The sequence below is a fragment of the Lottia gigantea genome (assembly GCF_000327385.1).
Source record: "Lottia gigantea unplaced genomic scaffold LOTGIsca_2, whole genome shotgun sequence".
Lineage (NCBI taxonomy): Eukaryota > Metazoa > Mollusca > Gastropoda > Lottiidae > Lottia > Lottia gigantea.
Window position 1 is genome coordinate 5,806,399 of NW_008708400.1, and position 25,467 is coordinate 5,831,865.

Below are 25,467 nucleotides of genomic sequence, written 5' to 3' on the forward strand. Positions count from 1 at the left end.
ATTTAAGATACTCTGTGATATATAGGAAAGATTTATATATAGAAATAGTAAGTAAATTTCTTAGTTCGAAGTATCTTTAAAGGAATTATGCGATATTCATACATTTCAAGTACTTCTGAAGACTATTTACATATATTCAAGACTAAATTCAACCCCCAAAATGGGACACCTGTCCCTTTCATTCATTCGATCTAACTCAATTTCAACACAAAGCCTCTTGATCCCAATAAGCTTTTCAAAAGATACTTTTTGAGAAACTAAGAGTTGTATTTGCAATCTTAACAGTACAATGATGCCTACAGGCAATTGAAAATATACTTCTATCTTCTCATATTAGGATAGAAGACTGCTTCTTTAAAATCAAAACATAATAAAATACAACAAAGTGAAAGTAGAATAATGTTCTGATAAAAAATATAATCAACATAAAAATCTGCAAGATTTTATTATACAATTAACATCTGCTTCAATTTAAGCAGAAAAACTCTTCCTAATTCTGTTAGGGAAAAATGTTGTTCTATGGATTTTTCCTCCCACATTGACCCCCTTTAGTATCTCAGTACATTTCCAATCCCAAACTTGGCACTGCATGACATAGTGACATGACAGTCACTGTCAAAACATAACGGTACCTGGTTAAAGCCCACAGTGCCACAATCAGATAGATCAAAGTCCAGATAAAATTTGGCATTATCTTTCAGGAACAGAAACATATGATTGTGACAGTCAATTGAAACTCATAATACAATATTCTAAAGTGAAAATTTCAAACTGATCAAAACTACATCTTCAGTCTGCCATGATGGAAAATGTAGGTCAGTGCCCGTCACGTGACAATAATCAACCAATGAAATTTTGTTAACCTTGCCGCTTCCCGTCTTTTACCCAGTACTAACATCAGATAGAGATTTCTAACGTCGCCATCTTAGTTGCCGAGTAATTTGTCAAATTTAGTGGAATTTTATGTAAGCTGGCATCGAAGCTTCTAATTTGGATATAATTGGTTTGTTTTAGAATATGGAGTGACCATGAGTCACCCAAATCCTTCAGGAAACGGCTGTTCGCTGGAGGACTGCTACACGAACCTCTTCGCTTTGGTGAGTTTTTAGGTTTAAATTTTGAAGTAGGCTATGATCTATTATGCTAGTCTATTGTTTGTAAAATGGCCATCGTTTTATCTAGATTCATCTATAAGTAATTAGTATCGAATGTCTAACATCTACATTCGAAAGAACATTTCCTTAAAGGTATAGATTCAGTATGTAAACAATCAAAACATGACAAAATTCAGGAAATGCCGAATTAATTTTTCAGGTCAAGAAACTCGACTTACTGTCTGTTGACCGCTTTGTAAACATAAAAACAACAAACATACCATATCATCTTTTCGATCTTCTATCCAATCGTTTACAATTAAAACTGCTTGCTTATCATGATTTCTGGATATTTTCATAGTTAGCCAGCAGGCTAATATTCTAAACTGCCTTTATTTTAATCTTTATTCTTTCATTTTCAGACGGATTTATGTGGCATCCGCTGGCGAAAGTTAATCCCAGATCCAGATTCGCATAGTATTGACCCTTTAGGAGATCCAGTATTAGTAGCATATTCCAAATGCATCCGGTCAGATATATTATGTGTTTGGAGAAGGGTTCCTGTAGCGCCTCGCATGTCCGATGGACATCCAGGTCATCCGGGACATCATCATGGCATAGATCATATGTCCTATGGGAAAGAATTATGGATTTTCTGGTATGGAGATGAACCAAAGGTCCTTGCAGAGTTCCTTAAGCATGGCCTGCATGGTAAGATACTTACATACATTATTTTTGGAAGAATATATTTTGGTAATTCTTAGATACAGTGATGTTGATGGTTTCCTTCGTACTATGATTATGGAAATCTGAAACGAAACCATCAAATGTTCATTCAGAATGTTCCATAGACCATTAATATTAGGATTGTACTGAGTTATATTTCGAGTTCCAGCACATCTATAGAAATTTGAATTCATAGGCTTACTAAACTGGTTTTCATAGTGGATAAGTAAGAGCCCATATAATGTGTATTCATGGCCTAAATGAAGAGATTGTATGTATACCTAAGGAATCTGATCTTTGAGGACTGGGGTAGGAATTATCAAATTTAGTCTGAATAAGCTGTAGGAATAAATTCCTTTGACTGATAATGGTCTGCTGGTATAATTTCATTCTTTTCCTCTCAATTAATAGTACACATGCTTATCTTTGATAATCTTTGTTTCAGAGAGAGATATTGGGTCATGGGATAAAGATAAGGATAAAGATAGTGGATTATCTTATGAATGCAGAACTCTGTTATTTAAAGCTTTACATAATCTTATTGAAAGGTAAGCAATCACTTCTTCTGATTATTTATATCACTGACCTATTGATTAAGAGGGATTTAGCTGTCTAAATATTTACTGGTACTGTACAAGAGCTATTAGTAGCACTATTTAGAATTAGAATCTGCCGCTTTCCTTCTATTTATCTTATAAGTACTGGTAAACAGTGTGGTAAGTTTAAACTGTCATTGCTTTCAGGCTGATGGATATAAATGATTTTACAAAAACAAGTTATGGATAGCAGCGCTCATCTGATAGATAGGGAAACTATTAAGGCCTCAAATAATTTTGATAAATGCTTCAATTAAGTAACAAGTTACAAGCAACTAGAGCACCAGTAGATTTCTGTAAATAAATTCCAATTGAACTTTGATCTAAACTTATATCTATTTAATTATTGATGCTATAATTATGCTAATATTTTCTTTTGGTAAGACTAGGTCTTCTATAAGCTAATGTCTTACAAAGATTAAGACTAGGAATATTTAATATTGCCTGCTGCAACTAAATGAGCATGCAGTTGTCAATCTTATAAGATATTCAAATAAATTTTCTTTTGAGTATTAAGGGGAATTTACTCTTGTCTACATCTTGTACATATCTAAATTAAAGATATTCATGCGATGTTAGTGGACTTATTTGGGTATGTTCTTTAATGTTAGTTAGCAATCACAAAGAGACGTACTGGTATCTAGCTTGATTGATTCACTATCCAATAGTTATTTATGCAAAAAAGGAACGTATAATTCTTTGTCACTGGTAGTGCATATGTTGATTCATGTTTTATGCAAGATAAGTTAGTTTGCAACAGTTATTGCACCAATTGTAAGTCCAATTGGAAATGTGCTAATAGAAGCTATAAAGTTTATTTGTGTCCCTGATGTACATTAAAAGCCTGTCCTGTATTGAAACTTACAATGTAAATGGCATTGTACTGTAAGATCACATTTAGAAAACTCATAAACAATCAGATCTGTCTGAGCTCCTGCATAAAAAGATAATATTGACTTTATAAATATTTATATGTATTTCATTAGCAATTTATGGACTTCAATTCCATATATCATACTGGTACTTAATTCTGGGTTTTGATGTTTTGTTTTTTCCTAATTTCTAATTGTTCGATATTAAGTAAATATATCCGAAGACTACATTTAAGGCAATTCCAAATCTGAAGAAATAAAGTGATGTCAAAAAAAAAAATTATTTAGGTTTAAATAATGAAATTGATACAAATATTTTGAACTCACTTCTATTAAGATAAAAAAATAGCACACTCATAGAAATTAAGGAGTTATTTATTAATTTTTCACTGAGCTGTGTTGGGTTAGCTGAAGTTCCAGGGTTCAATCCAGCATTTAAGGTCGAGATAATACCTGGTGTTATCTGTCTTCATTAGCCCATAAGGTGCAGAAAAGTAGTACATAATTTTCTGAACATTTCATTTCATTTTTCAATGAATTAATAACTAGCTAATTCAATTGAGTAAGATAGTAATGTTCAATTACAATGTACTTATTAATTAAGGAAACTGGTAAAGCAGAACTATGCCCCAATTTATTTGCATTATGTTTTGAAATGTATTATCAGTTAAAACTAAATGTTACGGTAAAAGAGAAATATAAAATCAGGCTTCTTTTTGAAAGAAAACAAGCATATGATTACCCCCTTTATTGACAATGGAGAAAGCAATAAGAATGATTTCAAGATGTAAGTTTATAACAGAAAAATTAAATCTATAAGCTTATAGCTAAATGGAAACTTAATTGGTTAACAATCCTTAATATTTTGTACCTTGCCAATAGCTCCCCTTTAAAAAAAAATTTTAAGTGGTTGTTAGTAGATACTCTTATAAATAATGTTTCTGAAATATAATCCAAACAATATTTTGTACTGTTTGAAAGTAAAACAAATCAGAGAACAGATATTCTTAACATCTACAATGATTATTAAAATGACTGTATGGAATGCAACATAAACATAATTGTGAAACATTCTTGATTATTAAAGCTATAAGCTTATAGATATCATTGTGAATATATCATATGTTATCTCAAGTTGAAATTAGGTTATAACCATGCTTTCTCACCCTTACATTGGAGGAGTTCACTACAACACCGCCTTTACTCTCGATTTGGCCATACTTCTGAGTTTGGACAAGAATTTGATTTGAATGGAATTGTCTTGCTTGTGCGGAATTTCTATAAGAACCACTTTATGTTAGGTTAAAAAGAAGATGAAAATCTAGTAAAATGTTGTAGTCACAAACAGACAGTTTTGAGCTCAGTCACACATGTTTGGTTTATACAACTCTTGTATTTAACAATGCCCAACCAAGCAAGCAGGCAATGAATGAATGAATGAGAACTTGGTGAGAACTAGACTATGGTATGTGATTATATTGTATTGAAATAGTGTTGACTATTTAGCTGTTCTACTGAGTGTTTAACAACTTGATAGTAGATTATAGACACACAGAACAAGTTCACATTCCATACCATCTTTAATATAGGTCATTTGTAGAGTGTCAACTCCTCCTCAACTAACTAAATAAATAACTCAATTTACTCCTTTCAAACCTGTCATTACATGTTTCTCTATTAATCATTAAAATATCTTCTAACAACTTTTATGGTTTAAAACAAACTTGAGGCTAAACTTGGTGAATTTAACAGGGTTGTTGACCTGGCAGTATTTGCCAGTCACATCAAATTTGATGTGTACAGCACTATTTTTTTCTTTCCAAATGCCCTACTTTATTCGATGAATTAAATATTACATAATCAGCATAGATATCTATTTTATCTATCTTTTACACTACTTTATCTGTGTAGATAAATCACAGCTCAAACTTTCAATTCTATATATACAAATATCTCTTGGTGTATGAATTCTATAACAGGATCTGTGCATATATTGTAATAATTTTCAGATAATACTTTCAAATAAGCTTATTTACAGTAAAACATACTGAAACATATTAATATTAACCCCTTTTACATTACATAATTTAATTAGGGATGAATTTCAAGAAGAGTTCCACAGATAACCGTACCGAGAACGCTTTTCATTTACACTACAACTGAAGAAACATTCTCAGATCACTTGAGTTAACTGTAAAGTAACTGGGCACTTTTTAATCACGGCCTGGTGTAAAAGGGGCTAATGTGTTGTTTTAATAAAAATGGTTGCAGCTAAAAATGCATGAAAATCGTTGAATTAAATTAATGTAGGTGATATCAATTAAGTTAATTGGATAATATTGCAACAGTTTGAAAAATAGAACCTTAAAGTTTATAACTAAAAGGGATTGTAAAGAGGTTTACTAAATTTATTATGGGTCTACGGGGTCATTTTCAGCATTCCAATATTCAGTCATTGCAATTCCACTAAAACTTAGTGTTATATGAAAACACAATTGCAAAAGCTGCAAATAATTTATGAGGATTTAGATAATAATTTATTTGAAGTAGTTATTGTGATAGTGAATTCAGAAACAGTTTTTAAGGAGAAAAAAAAAAACAGAATATGAACTGTATAAAAGTTTGTCATTTTACAGTATAATATGATCACCTGAAGTAGGTTGCTGTTCTTAACTGGCATTTGATATACATTTGCGTCATACATAAGTAACTACTCATTTTTAAAAGTTCTTGAATAAGAAAAGATTCTGTATTAGTCAATGCTCAATAAAGGTAAATTCTGAAGGCATGATTCCTGGAAACACTGACAATGCAATGAACCATACAACTTCTCTTAGAATGAAATAATATAGACGTAGTGTTAGAAATGGAATAATACCACATTCTCAGAGATTATATTATATAAGTGCTATTTTGACAAATCAAAGCTATAAGAAACTTGTCATCTTCAGTAAAAGCTGGAAATGAGTGACTCAATATTTTGCTAAATAATAATCATGTATGTCACAAGTTTGTATTAAGGTAGGCCAGTGACAAGGAAATGATAAAATATTGACTTATATCATTGATTATAGTAATAGAGTGTATGAAGAAAGTAAAAGCCAATGAAGTCAGTTGAGTTAGACTACTGTTTGATCTCCTGTCAAAAAACTCTCATAAATCCTATCATTTCTATCATGTCTGCATTTTATATTGGAGACAAATCATCTATTTTGTATTCATGACATTTGAATAAATTTCACTATACACTGCATTTCTTATCAGTTTATTAGGGAATTGCACTAACTGCATATTTGACCTTTTAATATTGATAGATTACTCTAAGCTTGGCTAAGCTAACATTCTTAGATGAATGTGTGCCTAATATGTTGATTGCTTAATCAGACATAGAAAATATACAGAATCTTGCCATTGATGATGATTTAATTTGTCCATAATTTCAAATCTGATTCTAGTGTAATGAATATGATTTGGCACATTGATAGAATCACCAAGTAGATTACAAGGGGATGTTCCAAGACAAAAAAGACTAATAGGATAATTCCCATGATTATAATGTGTCTAATAAAGAAACCTAATTAATTAATTATGACAATGTTTTGTTTTTCTCACTAACCAGCAGGAGAAATGACTTTGATATTAGTGAGATATAAAAACACAAATTGCTTAAATGTTGTTTCTTGAACAATGATCATATTGACATTATAAAGGGGAAGTATCTCTTTATAATAATTAACACCAACTCTAAATATAGGCCACACTTAGTGTACAATATTACCACTTAAAGTATTGGTTAGGTCAAATATTTTAACATTCTTTAAACTGGTCTTTTTAAAGGGTTTGGATTTGATATATGGTCAAGTGTCATTTAAATGCCTTTAAAACAAAGCTTTTAATAATTTGCTTTTGCAAAGTTGAGATGTAAAAGTCTGGTATATCAAATGTCAAAATCTTGATAATTTAAGTTAATTTTTAAAAGGAAGAAATCTTATTATTGTCAAGCTATTCATTGCTATAGTAATGTTATTTGGTAGAATTTGTAAGTGATGATATTGGAGGGAAAAGTTATGAACCATTGTTACCATGCATTCAATTTGAAAGGGTGGTTAAGAATTATGGAATGCTTTTATGATTGATTCAGAATCCCTTATGGTCTAATTAGACTTTCAGGCTTCCTGATAGATTGTAAAATGTCAAGCCTATGTGCAGAATTTCCATTTGAAATATTTTCTGTTTATGTTTGTAGATGTTTGTTATCAAAGAATTTTATCCGCTTGGGACATTGGTTTGTTCGCCCATATGATCAGTTTACATCTACAGAAAGAAGGTAAGTTTATCTTTTTTTCAGTAAAAATGTGTATTTAAGTCAATACCAGATGTCTCTTAGAAATTAATAACCTTACATTCCAAATTGTCATTGATTTTTAATTTATCTGATGTTTTTTCTTCGGAATCTCTGCTTGTAATTAAATTAGACAAATATTTAATTACATTCTGAGAAGAAAAAATGAAATCCCTAGAAAGGCTAATTTGAAAATTGGTTAATATGAAATGGTATTCTCACTGGCCTTGTTTGTTTCACTAGTAAACAGTCAACTTATTGATTGAAAGAGTTGAATGTACAAGTTGAAGTTTTTGACATTTGGCCAATAAATTAACTGAGTAGTGATAAAATACTGTCATTCAATGGAAATGGACTGACAAATGGTAGCAGATTAAATAGGCCTTCTGTACTCTATAACAATAATATCTCCATCACGATATAGCACATCTAGATACGTAAATTTTTCCTCAGATTCTTCCAAAATACTGTCTAATATAAGTTTGTCAAAGAAAGAAAATGCCAATTTTTTTTTATTGTGTCTTATGCTGAAAAAAGTAATAAAAATATGCATGCATTGTATAGACTTACTTAATACTATAAAAATTCAAGAAGATGCTGAAGTTTTAAATTGTCTTGAGTCAAATTGTATCCTGTTAAGATTTCCATTCTTTTAAGACATCTTACAAATACAACTCTAGAGGATTATTTATTTGTGTGATATACGATCAATCAATTAATGTCTTCCTGTAACTTAAATACACTCAGTTTGAATTAACATTTCCTACCATGATGTAAATCGTAAGATGAGCTTAGGTCACTTTAATATAAGTTTTGTAGAATATTTTTGTTGATTCTTCACTCCTGTTCGGTGAATTTTCTTTGCATAACTATTGAAGTTTTGGTTCTGATGATGGTTTGGTATCTACAACACTGCACCAGTTTGAGATGAGCCTTTTACATGTAAATAATCATAATGAAACCAATTTCTTGTTTTTCAGTGCACATTTATCGTTCCGGTTTCATTTCTTTCTGCATGGTGAAAGTCAGGTGTGTGCTAGTATTGAGGTAAAACAACATCCACCAGTGTGGCGCCTAACACCACAATATTTATCTTTAATACAGGAGAATCAGGCCAATTTTCAAGGTAAGTTTTTTGTCTGCTCAAATTTGCTTTTTAAATGGATTTTAACGGCCCACAGAATATACCACTAAACTTAAACAAATGCATATATGTTAAAGAAATTGAAATGTTATAATGTGGTTTAAAATACAAGTCGGTGGTTTCTTTGTACAACTCTCATGTTACTCTATTATAAGATCAAAAAAGGAAAGTATATGAAAAATAGCTCATAAATAATAGATTTTTGATGTTGATGTCTTTCTACATAAATAATTTTTTTGTCCTCTGAAAAATTGATTCTGAACATCAAATAAAAGTTTGGTATAAAAATCCTTATTTTTATTACCTTTGAATTATTGAATATATTTGTTATGTTCTGTTTTGGGATATTTATTGAAAATTTAATAAAATATAAATCAACCAGTTGATAGGAAATGATGAGAATACAGAGACAAACACCGTGTCAATGCCCTAATTTTAGTCAAGACGTTCTATTAAAGGAGACATTTTGACCTTTAAGGATGTAGCCTGGGGGCAAATAAACATGTTGTACTATATTGTGTGATGTTCAACTATAGTCTAGTGTCCACAGGTCTTCAACAGTCCACTGATCTTATATAATCTTTAACACATTTCAATGATATCACTTTAAACCTTATGACAAGAGATGGTGGTTTTGTATTAGGTGATAAGGATGGAAAATGGAATCTCAGAAACTCTATGATTTTGATGTGCAAGAGCTCAGAGGACATTATAGAAAAATGACTTGTGTAAAAAAATTGTTTAATCTCTGTAAGAAGTAAATTTTATGTTTACAATGTAAATTTCAGAGAATGACTGAGAAACAAAATTTGAAATGCTTCAATATATAGGCTTAGTAAAAGCTAAGAGCAAAATTTCTAGAAATACTGATACCAGTACTGTTAATTATTAGAAAAGAGAATGTACTCTATGGAAAAGATATCTACTTTAGTTTATTAAGGAATTATCATTATATCTTATCCATACTGATCTCTAGTAGAGAATAGTGTTTATTTTATAAGTACAAGGCCATAAATATCAATCAATATTCTTGACCTTTGACCTGTATTTATAGGTGTTTGATTGGTTGAGATGAGATTAGTCTAGCCTGTTATACTAGTGGGTTGTAATACAATAGATTAGGACCATATTGTAATTATATTTGATAGTGAGGCTAGTTGAATATATTAGTAACAGTACTGAAGTCTATTGATTGTTTTAAGCTAGTCATTTGTATAGACTTTGACTATTGATATTTATGGCCGTCTAGGAACTGTGGTTTAGAAAAGATTTCATTAGAAACATTTTGGATTTCATTCTGTATTAAGAAATGAAATTTTGAAAATATTTTGAAGAACATTTTTTCAATAAGGTGATATGAAAGTCATCCAACGTCTAAGATAATCAATTTTATTTTATGAAAAAATAATACATTAATAGTCACAATATAGTAAATAAAGTAAAAGTGTAAGCAAATAAATTCTTTACCAACAAATTCTTTGAGTACACTTCAACAATGGTTATATACCTGATCTAATGCTGCAGACAATCTTTGGATGGTCATTATAAAAATTATTTAGAATGGTGCACAAAATTAGGACATAAAATTCTGTTAATGAATAAAAATTAAATTCTACCGATGATAAATAAAAGAAAAAACTGTCTCGATAATTTACAAGCTTAGTCTGAGGTCTTGGTAAGCTAATGGGATATTGTAAACAATGTAAAATTCCATCACAAGGTGAATAGTGTATTACAGTGATAACTTATGGTATAAAGTGAAGAATCTATCTTATTTCTACTAGAAGATCAATAAGCTCTAGTTAGTTATGTGACTAGTAAATAACTATGTTGGCACAAATAGACCATTGTCCTTGACTTATTATACTGTCAGTATACTATATATCAAATAGATAATTGAAACTAACATATAAATATTTCCTTATTACAGTACTTGATTACAAATTTCTTCTGATAGACTTCATAAAGCTTTTGCATAGAAAATTTTTTTGAAAATATTATATGGTTCAATAATCAACTTTGTTTTGCTCCTTTCAATTTTCTGTACTTATTTGTGTCATTTAATGTTGTCCTTTGTCAATATGTACCTAATCAGCTAATAAAGCTCAATTCAGCTGTCTCAAAGGGGAATTTTGTAGCTACATCCAGACATTGGATTTTATTTCTGAAAAGAGATGGAAAGATAGAATTGAGCTCTTTTAGCTGATAATGGACAACAATTCAAATATACAAATAAAATAATATTTGAAGAAATTAACAATGAATTCTTTTCCTGGAATTTAGTATTGACTTCCATATTTATTGTATTCAATAAGATATTTGAACGATCTACTTCGTTTCAATTTTTAGAAAATCTCTTTTGAGGCATGGACAATAATAATACTATAGTATATTATAAGTTATCATAATAATGCAATAATAACATTCAATAGTGCTTTACTTATTTTGTTTGAATATAATCCAAGATCTAAATTTAGTGAACTGTAATTCTTACAAAAACCATTGTAGAGACCAATGTGTTTAATTGTTCCTAGAAATACTATGAACCTTATGAACATGCACTCTTTCTGAGTAATGTTTCAGTTTTACTTTGAAATTAATTCCAATCTTGGCATCATACTTCTTCATTTGCCTTGATTTGGTTCTTTCACTTGATTAATGAGTAAGATGTCTGGAACCGGACAAAGAAATTAAGGCTGACATTTTGTTTTCTTATAATCAGTTTTCTCTTGTTCTATTCAGAACACCTGATAACATTCTATGACTGGCACTCTTGTGTGCGCCCTATTTTGAATTTTTATAAGCAATACTCTACAAGAAAGATTTATTTTGTAAATTAGCTTCACACTTTATTTGTAGTATCTTTTCTACCCTGTTCCATTGAAAAGTAACCTTTTTTTTCATCAATCACCCTATACAAACCCCTATTTATTTGAGAATTATGCTAACCCTCGTTTAATCACTTTAGGAATACCTGATGCCTTCTATGAATGTGTTTGTGAACTTTATTTGAAAAGTCTGCATTTATTGAACTATTTTTATAAATACTTATCCAAGTTTTATCTATTTACAGTCATCCTAGCACCATATGGGTTAAATGGTCAACTGACTGGTAATTCATATCGTGAAAGTGATGTGGCCAGTAGAAGAATGTATGAGGAATGGAGACAATTCTACCCAGTAGATTGTAATGAATATAAATCAGATCATACAACTGATACTAATAATAAGTTACCTAATATGGTAGAGGTTATAGTGGGTAAGTAGAGAAACGCACACCTGTCTAATCTCCAAAAAGGAAGCTAAATTATATGAAACAATATTTAGATTACTCTGGCTTTCCAAAAACATTTCTTGCTTTATTGAATAAAAATTCAATCAGTATGTTTAGTGAAGGACCCACTAGTTTGAAATATGGTACTGAGATTTTCTTCGTATTTAATGGCTTATTATTTTGGCTGAGTTTATTCTCAATGATCTTGTCCATTGGCTCAAATATTGATTCTTACTTCATTAGCCCTATTAGATACTGAAATATTGTGATGTATAATAGTGCTGGGTATGGCCAATCATGCCCCTAGTGATACTACAAATAAAAGGATGTAAAAGGAATTTGAATGAAAGCACAGGCATGTAAGCATAACCTCCCGTGACAAGAGTATTGTTTATGCAGTTAAATAATTAAAAAATATATAATATAAAATAAATTAGTCATCCATGGCTACGATACAATAGTTAACTCTAACATAAAATTTTATTTAAGTTCAAATGTTGATGTATTTTAGCTGGAGTAAGGATGAAGTATCCATCATGTTATGTTATGATATGTGATAATGATGATTCTCCAGTCCGCTTACAACCATTATCAGTGACTACTGGAGCCTCTCAGAACCCTCATTACAATTCTATAACACCACCTACTTCACCTTGTGATCCTAGTCTCATGACAGACGTCAATGTTAAAATGGTACCAAATACAATGGTTGATACTCAGTTTACTACATCAGCTACATCTGATGCCCTTAGTCACCATATACTAGAACGTGTTTCACATCATGCTTGTATTAATTCAGGCATGGCTAAACGGTAAGTCTTGTGCTCTTATATTAAAATTGCTTCATTAAAAACAACTTTATTTCTCAATTGATGAGGGATTCATTGAATAAATTACTTGTTGTTTTCGAAAATCTGTCTTCTTGTGTATTTGAGAATTAATTCCATGGCTGGTGTTAAAATACAATGCTTTTCTTGTTATTCTCTTCTGAAGTTCATAGCCCACATGGTGCAGAAAGGGGCGTAAAACTCCTCTCATTTAATTTCATTTCTGAAGTTCATAATGTAAATACCTGTATTTGTAGGAATAATGAAGGGAATGAAGAACCATATGCTGGTTTATGGAATTATGGTGATTCTACCTGTAAGATGCCATGTAATTGTGTAAGGTAAGCATTGAGGTATTTTAGTTTATGAAGACTAAGATATCACTAATCATGCCACAATACAATACAATGCATTTTGGAATGAGAGGTATTGTCAGTATCGCAATATGATATGAGCCTTGTGTCTTGTTGTATTGCGATACATCTATTCATAGATGGCAGCACTATTTATGACAGATTTGGATAAAGATGTGTGTTAAATAGACAATGATATACATCAAGATTTCAAACTTAACAATACTCTCTTTAGTAGTAAACTTCAAATATTATTTTACTTATTTGTTACTTGATATTTCATTTTTTAGGCACAGAAAAATGAAGGCAGGCCAAGGAAAGACTTCATCAGGAAAACATGCAAAAAGTGAAAAACAAGAAAAATTGGAAAGACAATTATCGCGTCATGGACGAAATGTGACTCCATTTCATAGACGATCTTTAGTAACAGACGATATGTTACAGTTTGATATGAATATTATGCTGACTCAACCCCAAAATAACTCGAACAATAATTTCTGTGGTTCTGGAGGTAATAACAACATGCCTTCAGGACAGAGTAACCTTAATGACTCTAACATAGACGATCCCTCTTCCCCACCCTCCCCTTTAGATGAACCTCAACCCTTAGTGAACTCTAATATGGAGCCTCCAATGCCAACGTTAAGTCCGCACCCACCACCAAAAATAAACGGTGAAAAAGACTACGGTGTGAAATCATCCAATGTGTCTGACATATCTAACGGTGTCTGTGGACCCAATGGGGAATTTTTCCCAAAACAAGAGGAACCACCACTCTCAGGACTAAAAGTGGAATCATGTGACAATTCGTTTAATTGGACTCAAAGTGAAGCCAAACGTGAAAGTGTCAATGTGTGGTTACAATCTCAACAGAAACAAGTAGAAATTCTTGGATTGAAACGACCGCCATTACTCCCAACGTTTGAGGGGGATAAAAGTCAAGAAGATCTAGTCACAGATTCTCTTTATAATTTAGATCCATTAAATGCTTGGTAAGTGATCAATTTTCACACTCGTATTTATTAAACCAGTTCAGTTCAGACTGAAAATAGTGATTAGCTTTAATAGGAAAAAAAAAACATGATGTTACAGACTGCAATAGAAGATCCATCAAAATTTACGAAACAAATTGACATTGGTTTCCTGACCATTTTCCTTATTTAGCACTGCATGGTGTTGACTGTTTTCTTTCATTTATGTTGTCTAATGAAAAGTGTAAACTAACTGGCTTTATGCTGCATTGCAGTAAAACTAACTCTCATCTGATTCTTTATAATTATCTCTTATTTCAGGATCGAATTACCTATAAAGAAATCTCGTATCGATTGTTCTTCATCACCATGTCATCATCCTGACTTGAAATCACCAACATCACATTCCGACGTATTTAAAGTACCCACCCCCTCCCCACCTGTACCAGATCCTTACGAATTCTCTGATGAGGCTTCCTTTAATCCCAACACCTTAAAAAGTACCAGGAAAAGTCGAGATGAAATGATTCCAAGACAGTCTCCTTTTAACAAAATGGTAAGTTGTAGTTAACATGCCCTTTTGACTTTTCTCATTCTGGCGTTATTTAACTTATATGTTCACTGCAAACTTCATGGTATTGATCTTTTGGCAGATTATATCCATTTGGCAGTGGAAAAGCTCAGCCAGTAGCCCAATTGATCAATTCTGATGTGACAACCAGTGCCTTTGATTGACTTGGTGCCTGCTTTCAACTTTCACCTATTTATTGCTGAATCAACTTGAAAAATTATGAGAGACTGGACTTGTTCAACATTTTTTCAAGCAGCATACAATCATATAATAGATATCTCAAGTTACATATATCTACTTGCCACTCAGCCTTACCCTTGTTAAAATTACAGTGTTTTAATGATTTTTATATTTTCATATTTTCCAGGAGGATGATTCTGGTCAAACAGGTAAGCAGAAATCATACAAATACTTGTTGGCAATGTTGGAAAGCATATTACATTTTCAGACCTTCCAACAAATGTTCTTTGATTAAAAGGTTTAGAAAAGTAGGACCTAAACCTCATATCTTTTGATGTGTTTTTCTGTCATTATCTGAAAGTTTGTTTTTTTTCCAACATCAGTCATCAGATTGTGAAATTGTAATTTGTGGCATTATGATTTTCATAAGTAGATTACATAATATAGGTTCCTTCTCTATATGAATATAGTATTACTGTTTCAGATGCTACAATGTCAATGTCTTTTATTTCAGATATATCTCCCTTTGGTTCCCCACCAACACCAAACAGTAATTTAATGCGTACAGCTGATTTAGCAGTGAAGAGTTCGGATCTTGATCACATGTTTGATTCAGACGATTCATCAGATCGGGATGATGCTGGGGTTAGTGTTCATGCCCTCATAAACTTTGATGATGACTTCGTGAGTGAGACCAAATTTTACATCCATTATTGTAACTTCTTGCTACCATTTGATAATGCGTTGATTTCTGTTACTAACTAATTTAGTATGGATGTTGTATGAATCTTTTTTTATTTCATGATTTTATTCTTAGAGTAGATAATTTTCAAGAGCTCAACCAATTTATTTACTTGTTTTGTTACTTGTATACAATTAGAAGATTCAAAATTATTAGTTAAAGTATGCTTATTCACTTATGTTATGCTTTAGAGTCTTTCTATATCAGACTTTTCTCACCCATGTCTAAAAAGCTTGTTTTGATTTTAGAAAAAGTGTTAAAATAACTTGGTTAAGCTTTTGAACTATGTTAAACATCAGTCTTTGTCTTGTCTTGTCTTGTATCTTTGTTTTCATTTTCTGTTGTATAAAAACATTTTCTAAACTCCTTCTGAGATTCTTTACTGATTTTTCTCTTTGAATTTATTTAAAAAAAAATAATAGGGAAACATTAAAACTCAAGAAAAAGAATCTTCATGATTGAAACTGTTTTTACTTCAATGTGTGTAGTTAATCATTTCTGTCCTGTTTTCCTTACTGTATATCTTCATAAATCATAACTTTCCCTCTATAGTATAAGAAAGAATGGCTTGCGGCTTGAATAGAATACTTTTAATTCAATGATTTTTCTGGTTGGACATTCCTTTCTTAGAGAATTTCAATATTCATTTGTTTTCGTTCAGAATCATTTATCTTTTGACTACAGCCCATAGCCATTTTTTCTCATATCTCTCTTTCATAACTAACAGAACCTCAATTCTTTTCATTTCTTACTCTTCTATACATAATTCTACATTTCAACATCGATATCAATTTGTGTAAATGTTATTTCATCCATTTTGTGATCATGTCATTGTTTTTGCATCAATTTTCTGTGTCTGTCATATTTATGTTATAAAGTTCTGTTGAATTTTTGTTTTTAAAATTTATGTTTTGAATTTGTAGATGTGTGATACCAATACAGCCAAAAGACTTGAAGAAGATATTAAAAGTAGAACATGTCCTGGCAATATTGGTGAGTTTTTCTTTCCATACAAGAGTAATAACTATTTTCAACCCAAAAGTATGTATACAAGTAGGATACAACAGTTAGCAACAATGTTGAAATAGCTCTTTATAGATTTGAGTTTGGATTTACTAATTGGTTTTATTGGTGAAGTCTAAGATGACTTGATGTTGCTCCTGTCTCTGTGGAATATTTCAGTCAAAACATACCATGAACTTTATGAAATACCAATTTCATCAACAATTACGTCTCCTTGCGATTATGTTTAATGAAATGGCATGGCTCAAATCTATTTTATGTATTATATTTCAGCACCATCTGAATTAGCTCGTATGTTTCCAACCCCTCCATCTCAAGAACCTAACAAAGCTTTATCACCTGAAGCTGATGTCCAACATGATAGTCATATAACATTACCATCAGATATAGTTTTTTATCGCTCTAAAGTCTCAACAGTATTTACTGTTCCTGAGGACATCTCAAGGGTAAGATTTTTATTCGATAAACACACTACTCATACTTTTACTATTTACATGACTGACAGAATCAGCTTGAATGATAAAGAAATATGATCTATTAATTTGACAGACTTTCACATGCAGAAACAACAGCCACTTAATGACAATAAATAAACAGTTAGCCTTCCAGATATTCTAGACTTACCATCATTATAACAAACTCATTCTTGATTTGAATATCCTTTATTTACAGCAGGATGTTTTCAAACCACCAAAGACAGCCAAATTTGTTAGTGCTCCAAAATATAGTCCTATAGAACTGCCAAGTCGCCAACTATCACCTATAAATATCTTATCACACCCAGGCTATAAACCATCTTGGCAATATCCCATGTCTGTATTACCTATCGAAAAACAACAACCTGTTATAAGGTAACACATATTTTCTAATACATTTAATATTTTCTTTGAAATATAAAAGAAGTCATACTTCATTTTATAAAAGAAGTGAAACTAAAAGTTTCAAGCTAACTATTGATATTCAGTTTGAAGGATAATGTTTGATTTGGATTTGAATTTAAAGCAAAGTTGATATAGATCAGTAAAGAAGAATATTCTGTGTATTCTTCAAGGGCTAGATTTCAGACGACATCTTACTTTGAAGTTGCCACCTTTTAAAGTGTTGCAAATCAGTTAATGTTATTACAAGATTGATGGAAGGATATGCAATTTAAAGAAATTTACCAGATAATCCATGGTATTTATGCTATTTTAGGTTAATGGTTTTGTTTAAAAATTATAAATCGTGCCATGGAAATATTTTAATTTCAAAACTTTATTTTTTCAGTAGTTACATAAATCTACCGTCCATTGAAAATGTGTCAAGTTGTTTATCACGGACTATTCCATCTCCGGCAACTTTCACAAACATTAACAGTAATCAACAACGGACACCCATGAGTTACGAACTTCAATCACCAGCTTCCAATGCTTCATCATATCTCAATAAAACATTAAACTCTGTTGATAATCAACCTACAAATCATCAAATACCAGAAGTTCATAGTTTATTAGTCAACGTGTTGTTATCAGACTCCTTATTAAACCTTTATAAAGATCACAACTTTGATAGTTGTAATATCTGTGTGTGTAATTTTGATATTAAAGGGGCAGACGTTGGACCCTATTTACCCGACATGGGCAATTCGGAATCGGGGTATAATTGTATGTGTGGTTTTAGTGCTGTTGTTAATAGAAAATATGGCTATCATTCAGGATTATTCTATGAGGATGAAGTTGATATTACAGGAATACGTGAAAGTCGTTTTGATAAACGGAAACATTCGTTATTAGATATTGACTATGATAACGGCGTTGCTATTAGTGATAAGGAAGAAGAGGATATACCTCCGAGTATTTTGAAACTATTAATAGAACAGTTTACTGTGCCGTTTTTAACAAATGTGGCAGAACAACGTCTAGCTAAATTAAACATGATTACTTCAACAACAGCTCTCAATAACTCTGTGGATGTCCTGCAACTCAAAGGTATAGTTATTTTTATTCTTTTACACTGTCTATATCCCAGGGCTGTTGTTTGTTAGTAGTAATATCTCTATGGAAGAATGGGAATAAATGATTTATATAATGTAAAAGGCTGCAATTTGCCTGTCAGAGTAAACTTTCTTATTCCTCTAATTCATAGTTCTGATGGGAAAATAAACCGAGGCCCTGTGTGCTACAGGCTGTGAACATTAAGGATTCCTCAACAGTTGGCATTGTCCATCTTCATTAGCCCAATTAGGTGCAGAAAAGGTTGGTTGGTGTAGGTTGTTTCTATATTCATAAAAACAAAATTTTTTTGTAATGTAAGCTTATATAAGTAACTTGTAATTTCAGACGGCAATGAAGTCAGTTATAATGCATTAGAACAAGGGAGACAAGCCATGGAGAATACTTCACCTACTAAACTAGATGATCCTTCCATGAGGATGACCTGTTTACATAAATGGCCTTTCTTGAGAGGTAGGTTGTGGTCTTTCTGTCATAGCTCAAAGGATTATTATTGTTTACGAAGGTGTCAGTGCAACACTTTCTTTCCAACTGGAATTGTTTTGTAAATATATGCTAAGTAAATATCACACTGGCTCACATTTGTCATTTAAGAATAGAAACAAGAACTTTACTAAGAACAGAAATCAGATAATTTAATAGTAGCAAGAGTCACTTGGGTATTACTGGTTCCGTGTGTTATTATAAACATATTTCTTGATATTGAAATGTCTTGTATTTTTAGGTGCAAATCGTATTCCAGTCAGCTCTCAAGATATTGTTAACTTACATAAATCACTCCAACCTATCTTACAAGATGCTATTCAAAATAAACGTGTCACAAGAATGTGGGAACATTCATATAAATTACAAGGCCCATTAACTTGGAAAGATTTTCATCAACTTGCTGGTAGAGGTAAGGATTCTTCCATTTTTTTTATAGAAAGTTACTTATTTTCTCAAGGCTTCTTCTCTAATTGTTTAGAAAATGTGGCTTTGATTAAACAGAAACAAAGATTTTTTTGATTAAGATAACAAGAAAATAATTAAATAATGAAAATGCGAATACTATTCATTGTGCTCACAAGCATAATTAATTTCTTTCCATGGTTAAATTTCGACCGATCTTTTAAACCTTTGTCATCACCAATTAAATGAGTCAGATCTTTAGTGAAGGTTGGGTTTGACCTTCTAGATTATATTCCTAATAATGGACTAGTATGGAACTTTAAAAAGCATAAATGCCCACATAATATTTACTTTTTGAATGAATTACTGAGTATATAAAATGATCATTGTTATATTTGTAGGATCTGATGAGAATTGTGAGCCCCAACCAATACCTTATTTCTTAGTGGGTAATGATGCAGACTGGCTAACTGTCTCTCCTTACAGTCTTAGATATTGGGTATGTCTTGTTTTGATTGTATATTTTCATCTTGAAGCAGGCTGATATTCTTGAATTTTCCCTAAAAGATGTTTTGAAAAATAGATGACTGATGCAACAGTCTATTTCATGTAACTTTGCTTTTTCAGAAATTTACTTCGAATAAGAAATTAAATTTTGGTAAAAAAAGATAATTCCTGCAAGAATTCCTCTTGTATCAAAATATCATATAATTGTCTATTTTTCAGGATAAACAAGTTGTGGAACCATTCGCTAAAGCCAGAGATGTAGCCTATCTTGTGGTAGCACCAGAAAATGATTATATCCTAACCAATGTACGAGATTTCTTTAAAGAATTGAGTACAGTATATAAGTTATGTCGACTGGGGAAACACAATCCTATATCTTCTAAAATTAGAGATGGTATTATGAGAGTCGGTAAATCGAACGCCCAGAAACTAGCTGAAGAATCCGTTGATGATTGGTTCAAAAATATTGGTAAGTTGGTATTTGTGAACGCTCTTCATGTTTTTTTAATATACTAAATTACAATACACTTGACATTGACCATAACAATATGGAGTGCCAGTATTTTTGTTTGATGTCATATGATATATGTATATAAGTATCCTCAGTTGATATACACACATGTAAGCTATGTCAAATTGGAATGGAATATGCCTTTGGGAGACAAAAAGAGGGGGTTGTAATAGATAATTGAAGGAGTCCTCACAACAATACAGTTGCTATGTTGCTTTCACAGCAAGTGCCAAATAACCTTGAATATGATTTGATTTGATTTGATAGAAATCGTATTTATTTTATAGGTGATTCTCAAGTAGCTGAGAAGTTAAGGTTATATGCTAGAGTGTGTCGACATCTGCTAGGACCATATCTTAAACAGTTACCAGTAGATGGTTCCTTGTTTGAAGGTTCATCTGGTCCTAAGTCACAGTTTAAAACACCAGAACCAGCTTCAACTCATCCACCAACACCTGAAAATCCTGGTTCCAATAATCCTGATGATAAAGGTAATCTTTGTTTCATCATTGATAAAGGCTTGCCTATTTTAAAAGCAATTGGATATTGCAATAGTGATAGATGTTAATTATTGAAGTATGTTCGCGTCTTACTTGATTCCAATGCAATTTATCTCACAATTTGTTTTTTGCTTCATGTAAGGCATTATGGCCTCTGAATTTGATAACTTGAATCATTAGTAATATTTTAGCGAATGAAAGTGACCATGCATTCTTAATTATGTATATTAACTTAGTGTCTGTATAATTGTAGAATCGGGTAATTCTGAGAATTCAAGCAATGAGAAAGCAGAACGTTGTGATACAGAGACAGATGAGAACAATCTACCAGCTATAGTTATCTATATGATAGAACCATTCTCATATGCTAATGATTGGGAAGACCTGAATAGATTAACTATGATTGGATTGTTACGATGTTTTCAACAGATGATACAAATATTACCTGAAAATATTCAGAATAACATCTCCTTACAGGTATAAACTCCTTGTATATCATTTTCTACGGTAGAAATTTGGTTGAAAAATTAGTATATGGTGTTGATAGAAGAATTGAATCATAGGGAAATGGTCGTCAAAATATTGCATAAGGGTAAATAACCTTGTGGAAGTGTCAATTTGGTTAAATCTGTTGCAAATTAATGAATAGCGTTTTAATTAATTGACATTGAGATCTGTCAGCTGATAAAGCAAATATCTATTGTTATTTAGAAGAATTTAAATTCTCTTATTCTTTATATATCCGCTTCACCTCTTATCACAATATATTCTAGAATATGACCAAGATTATTAAACGCTACTTTTACACAAAATTGATATTATCAAACGAATTTGCTTTCAGATTGTTCCATTAAAGACTATAACAGGACACAAAGAAAATAGAAATCAGTTTCAAGCTCTGAAATCCATGGCGTTCTCTGTGTTTACAACTTGTCGATGGAATTTATCACATACTATAATGGGAAGATCTCTCACTGGCTTTGGTCCTGCTGCAGCTGCTCAGTTATTACAGAAACGAAAAGAGGTACTGTATTTTGCTTTGATTAATCAATACTGTTATCTTGAAATTGACAAAGGGTAAAATTCATGATATAGTTCAAAAACATTTCCTGTGATCTTGGCAGGATTGCTGTCTTCTGCTGTAATGCTAATATGCTTACTATGTAAAAAAAAAAAAAATGAGCTAACATTATCTGTACAAGCAAAATTAAACCTAGACTAGTTCAGGAAGAGATATGACTCCTGTTCTATTGCTATGTGTTATATTGAATGGTATTTCTAGTGAGCTCTGTATCAAATAGACAAGCTTGTAGTTGAGAGTTGTATACTTTACAATTGTGAATATAGTGTGCACCCCTTCTTACCATTGGTCATCTTGAAAATCTGCCATTCTCGTGCACACCCGAAAAAATAATCAAGTCTCGTGTACCCAAACCTTTGTGTCTTCCAGACCGAGAATAAATGTCAGCAGTTATATACACCTCCATTTATCTTGGCACCGTTAAAAGACAAACAGGCACAGCTGGCTGAAAGTTGTGGTGGAAAAACAGAGAAAGGCAATGTTTTATTCTGTGGCTATTGTCTCTCTGAAGATCAAAGATGGCTGCTCGCAGTGGTAACTGATGAGCGTGGTGAACTTATGGAAACATGTGTTGTGAATATTGAAATTCCTAATAGAAATAGACGCAAGAAAGCTTCGGCTAGAAGAATTGGACTACGTAAATTGTGGGATTTTCTTGTTGGAATTGTGTCCATGTCTAGGATGGCTGCTCGAATTGTTATAGGACGATTTGGAAGAATTGGACATGGTGAATTAAAGGGTAAGCAAATCCAACTTCAGCTTTAATCTTTGAATTATATCTTACTTAAATTACATGGTTGTTTCACAAGTAATGCATTGTCTTTGAGAAATTTTTTTTTGCTTTCTATTCATCAAAAAAGAAACTTGCTTTTATGAATTTATGTGGTTATTGATTTTATTTACAGGTTGGTCTGGGTTACTAAGTAAGAAGAATTTACTTCATGTTAGTCATAAATTAAAGGATATGTGTGGTCAATGTGAGGTGTTAAATAGTGGTGCTGTCCCTAGCATACTTAGTGCTTGTCTTGTGTCATTGGAACCACATTCCAGTTTTCAAATCATGGCTGATGCAATGAAGGCAGAAGAGAAAATGAGCAGTAATTGTCCTCTACAGACTCCCAGAGATGCATCAGCTACTCATATACTGGTCTTTCCAATCTCTGCCACAGCACAGGTCAGTTTTTCTTAGATTCTATTCTCAATTCTCAATTGTAATGATTGCTTTATGCTGTGTTAGATTTGAATCATCCTTTGTTCTCTGATGAGATGAGTTGGCAAAATGTCTAACTTATTTGAAACTTGTAGAAAAGTAGGTGTAAAAGACTTGAAGGTCACAGATAATGGTTCATTGTATTTTTTGATGGCCTTTTTATAGATGAATATTTCCCCTATTGTCTTCATTAGTTCGATAAGGCACAGATTTCATCCCATTATTTTCCTTGTCAAAGTCTATTTGATCAGAAATCTAACATGTTATTTGTGTTTTTCAGGCCAATTCAATGCCACTCCAACCTGAAGGTCAGATCCTAGATTTTAACAACACTCAGTTAGATATTAATGATGATGCCTTATTTGGAGGATTAAAAGATGAAGATTTAGGAACAATGGATCAAGGCATGGATTTATTTGATGTGTTTAATATGGATAACATGGATTATAATGGCGTACCTGGAACATCACCACCTGGATCGCCATCTGGTGGTGAACATGGTCGACAGAACTCACGATCTAATGGTCCTTGTGCAGTAAGTTAGAAATTATTCTAAAAAATTTCTGATCTTCCAAATAATTCCTACAGGCTACATTTCCTAAGAAAATATTCGAGACATTTCAAGAGTTCTAATCAGACATGACCGGCAAACATAGTTCAGCCAACAGTTACAAAATAACTTGTAATCTTTCAATTATTGATCTCTTATCTCATCTGCAGTGCTGGAAAAAAATAACTCCAAGGTTGCAAATAAACTCTGATACATTTTACAAACTATTAAGTTGATAGAGAAGGAGTTGAGGGACACCGAATACACATGCGTCTTCAAGTCTTAAATGTTTAAAGAGATTTGTCTAATAATATATATAATATTTTTACAGGGTAACAGTGGTGGTCAACAAGCTGATGCGCAAGAAGATATCAATCTGCTACAACAACCCTTAGCTATGGGATATTATGTCTCTACAGCCAGACCAGGACCTATGCCTAAATGGTTTTGGTCCAGTCGACCTGAAAATGCTCATGTTTGTCCAAACACCTTCAAGGTAATAATTTCGCTGAAAATATCAGTTTTTCCCATGAATTTCACAAATATATTATTACTTCTTTTCAAAGTGTTTCAAGCCACATTTAGCCACTACTTTCAATTGACTAGAGATCGCCTTGTCTACATGTGTTTTGAATATGAAGTCCTCATCAGGATATTGGACATTTGGACATGCTTAACTTTCCAACATGAAGACAATTAAACAATTAGATGATGTAGACACAGAGTTGCTCAAGAAAGTTTGTAAGTAAAAGGTCTGATAAATCATGGTTGCCTTGGGCAGAAATGTTTCATCAACAAATAAGAAGAATTAATTTAATTATATTTATATTCTGGTATTTCAGGCTGCCTTACATGTCCATTGTTCATCAAGTCATGATGATTTTTATAATCATTCCCATACAGTAGACAGAAATACACACCCTTTAGATTCTCATCTCACCTGTGATGTTCTTAGGTAAGTTTTCATGTATTGTTCTTTTGGATATAAGCACTGACAATGTAAAAATGGAATCTCTTCTTGGCATCTAGTGTCATGATTAAGATGTCTTTTCATAAGGCGTTCATGATATCAGCAGTAACTGTACATAAGATTGCTTTCATTTAAGAATTGCCTGTCAACAGTGTTAATTTCCATGGTGATTCTTGTTTTAATTGAAGAAGAACTGTATTTCTTGTTTAATAGATAGATGAAGTTAAGCCTTTCTCACGTGACAAAGAATTACAATTAATTTTAGTTCAGTCAGCTTTCAAAGTTACTAACTCAGTACATATTTTTTTACTTGTCACACTTCAGTAGTGACAATAGATCAGTTGTCTGAAGATTGCTTAGTGTGAAACTCTGAGAAACAACATGTTTCAGGTTCTGTTTTAATATTTTCAGATTTGTATTAGAGAATTACAATGCTTTATCGTGGTTGACGTATGATGTGAGTAAAAATGACAGAAGATCCTGTTTACCAATACATCTGGATATGTTGATGCAGATGTATCATGCAATGAGTGCTTTCATTTAG

At 31.9% G+C, this 25,467-nt stretch overlaps 1 protein-coding gene across 1 annotated transcript; it reads left to right on the forward strand.

The window, feature by feature from the left end:
- Window positions 1–802: 802 nt before the first annotated feature.
- On the forward strand, window positions 803–25,467 carry LOTGIDRAFT_153005 (hypothetical protein; the record flags this gene model as incomplete). Its single annotated transcript, XM_009053490.1, has 30 exons — window positions 803–815; window positions 1,015–1,097; window positions 1,517–1,805; window positions 2,266–2,368; window positions 7,535–7,615; window positions 8,611–8,756; window positions 11,848–12,033; window positions 12,560–12,860; window positions 13,133–13,216; window positions 13,519–14,220; window positions 14,521–14,755; window positions 15,138–15,159; window positions 15,465–15,595; window positions 16,616–16,685; window positions 16,989–17,161; window positions 17,388–17,566; window positions 17,982–18,682; window positions 19,034–19,159; window positions 19,431–19,601; window positions 19,996–20,093; window positions 20,321–20,570; window positions 20,900–21,103; window positions 21,366–21,589; window positions 21,954–22,136; window positions 22,563–22,932; window positions 23,099–23,367; window positions 23,684–23,938; window positions 24,285–24,449; window positions 24,796–24,908; window positions 25,335–25,467. The coding sequence occupies 30 exons, from the start codon at window positions 803–805 to the stop codon at window positions 25,465–25,467; spliced, it is 6,060 nt and encodes a 2,019-aa protein (XP_009051738.1).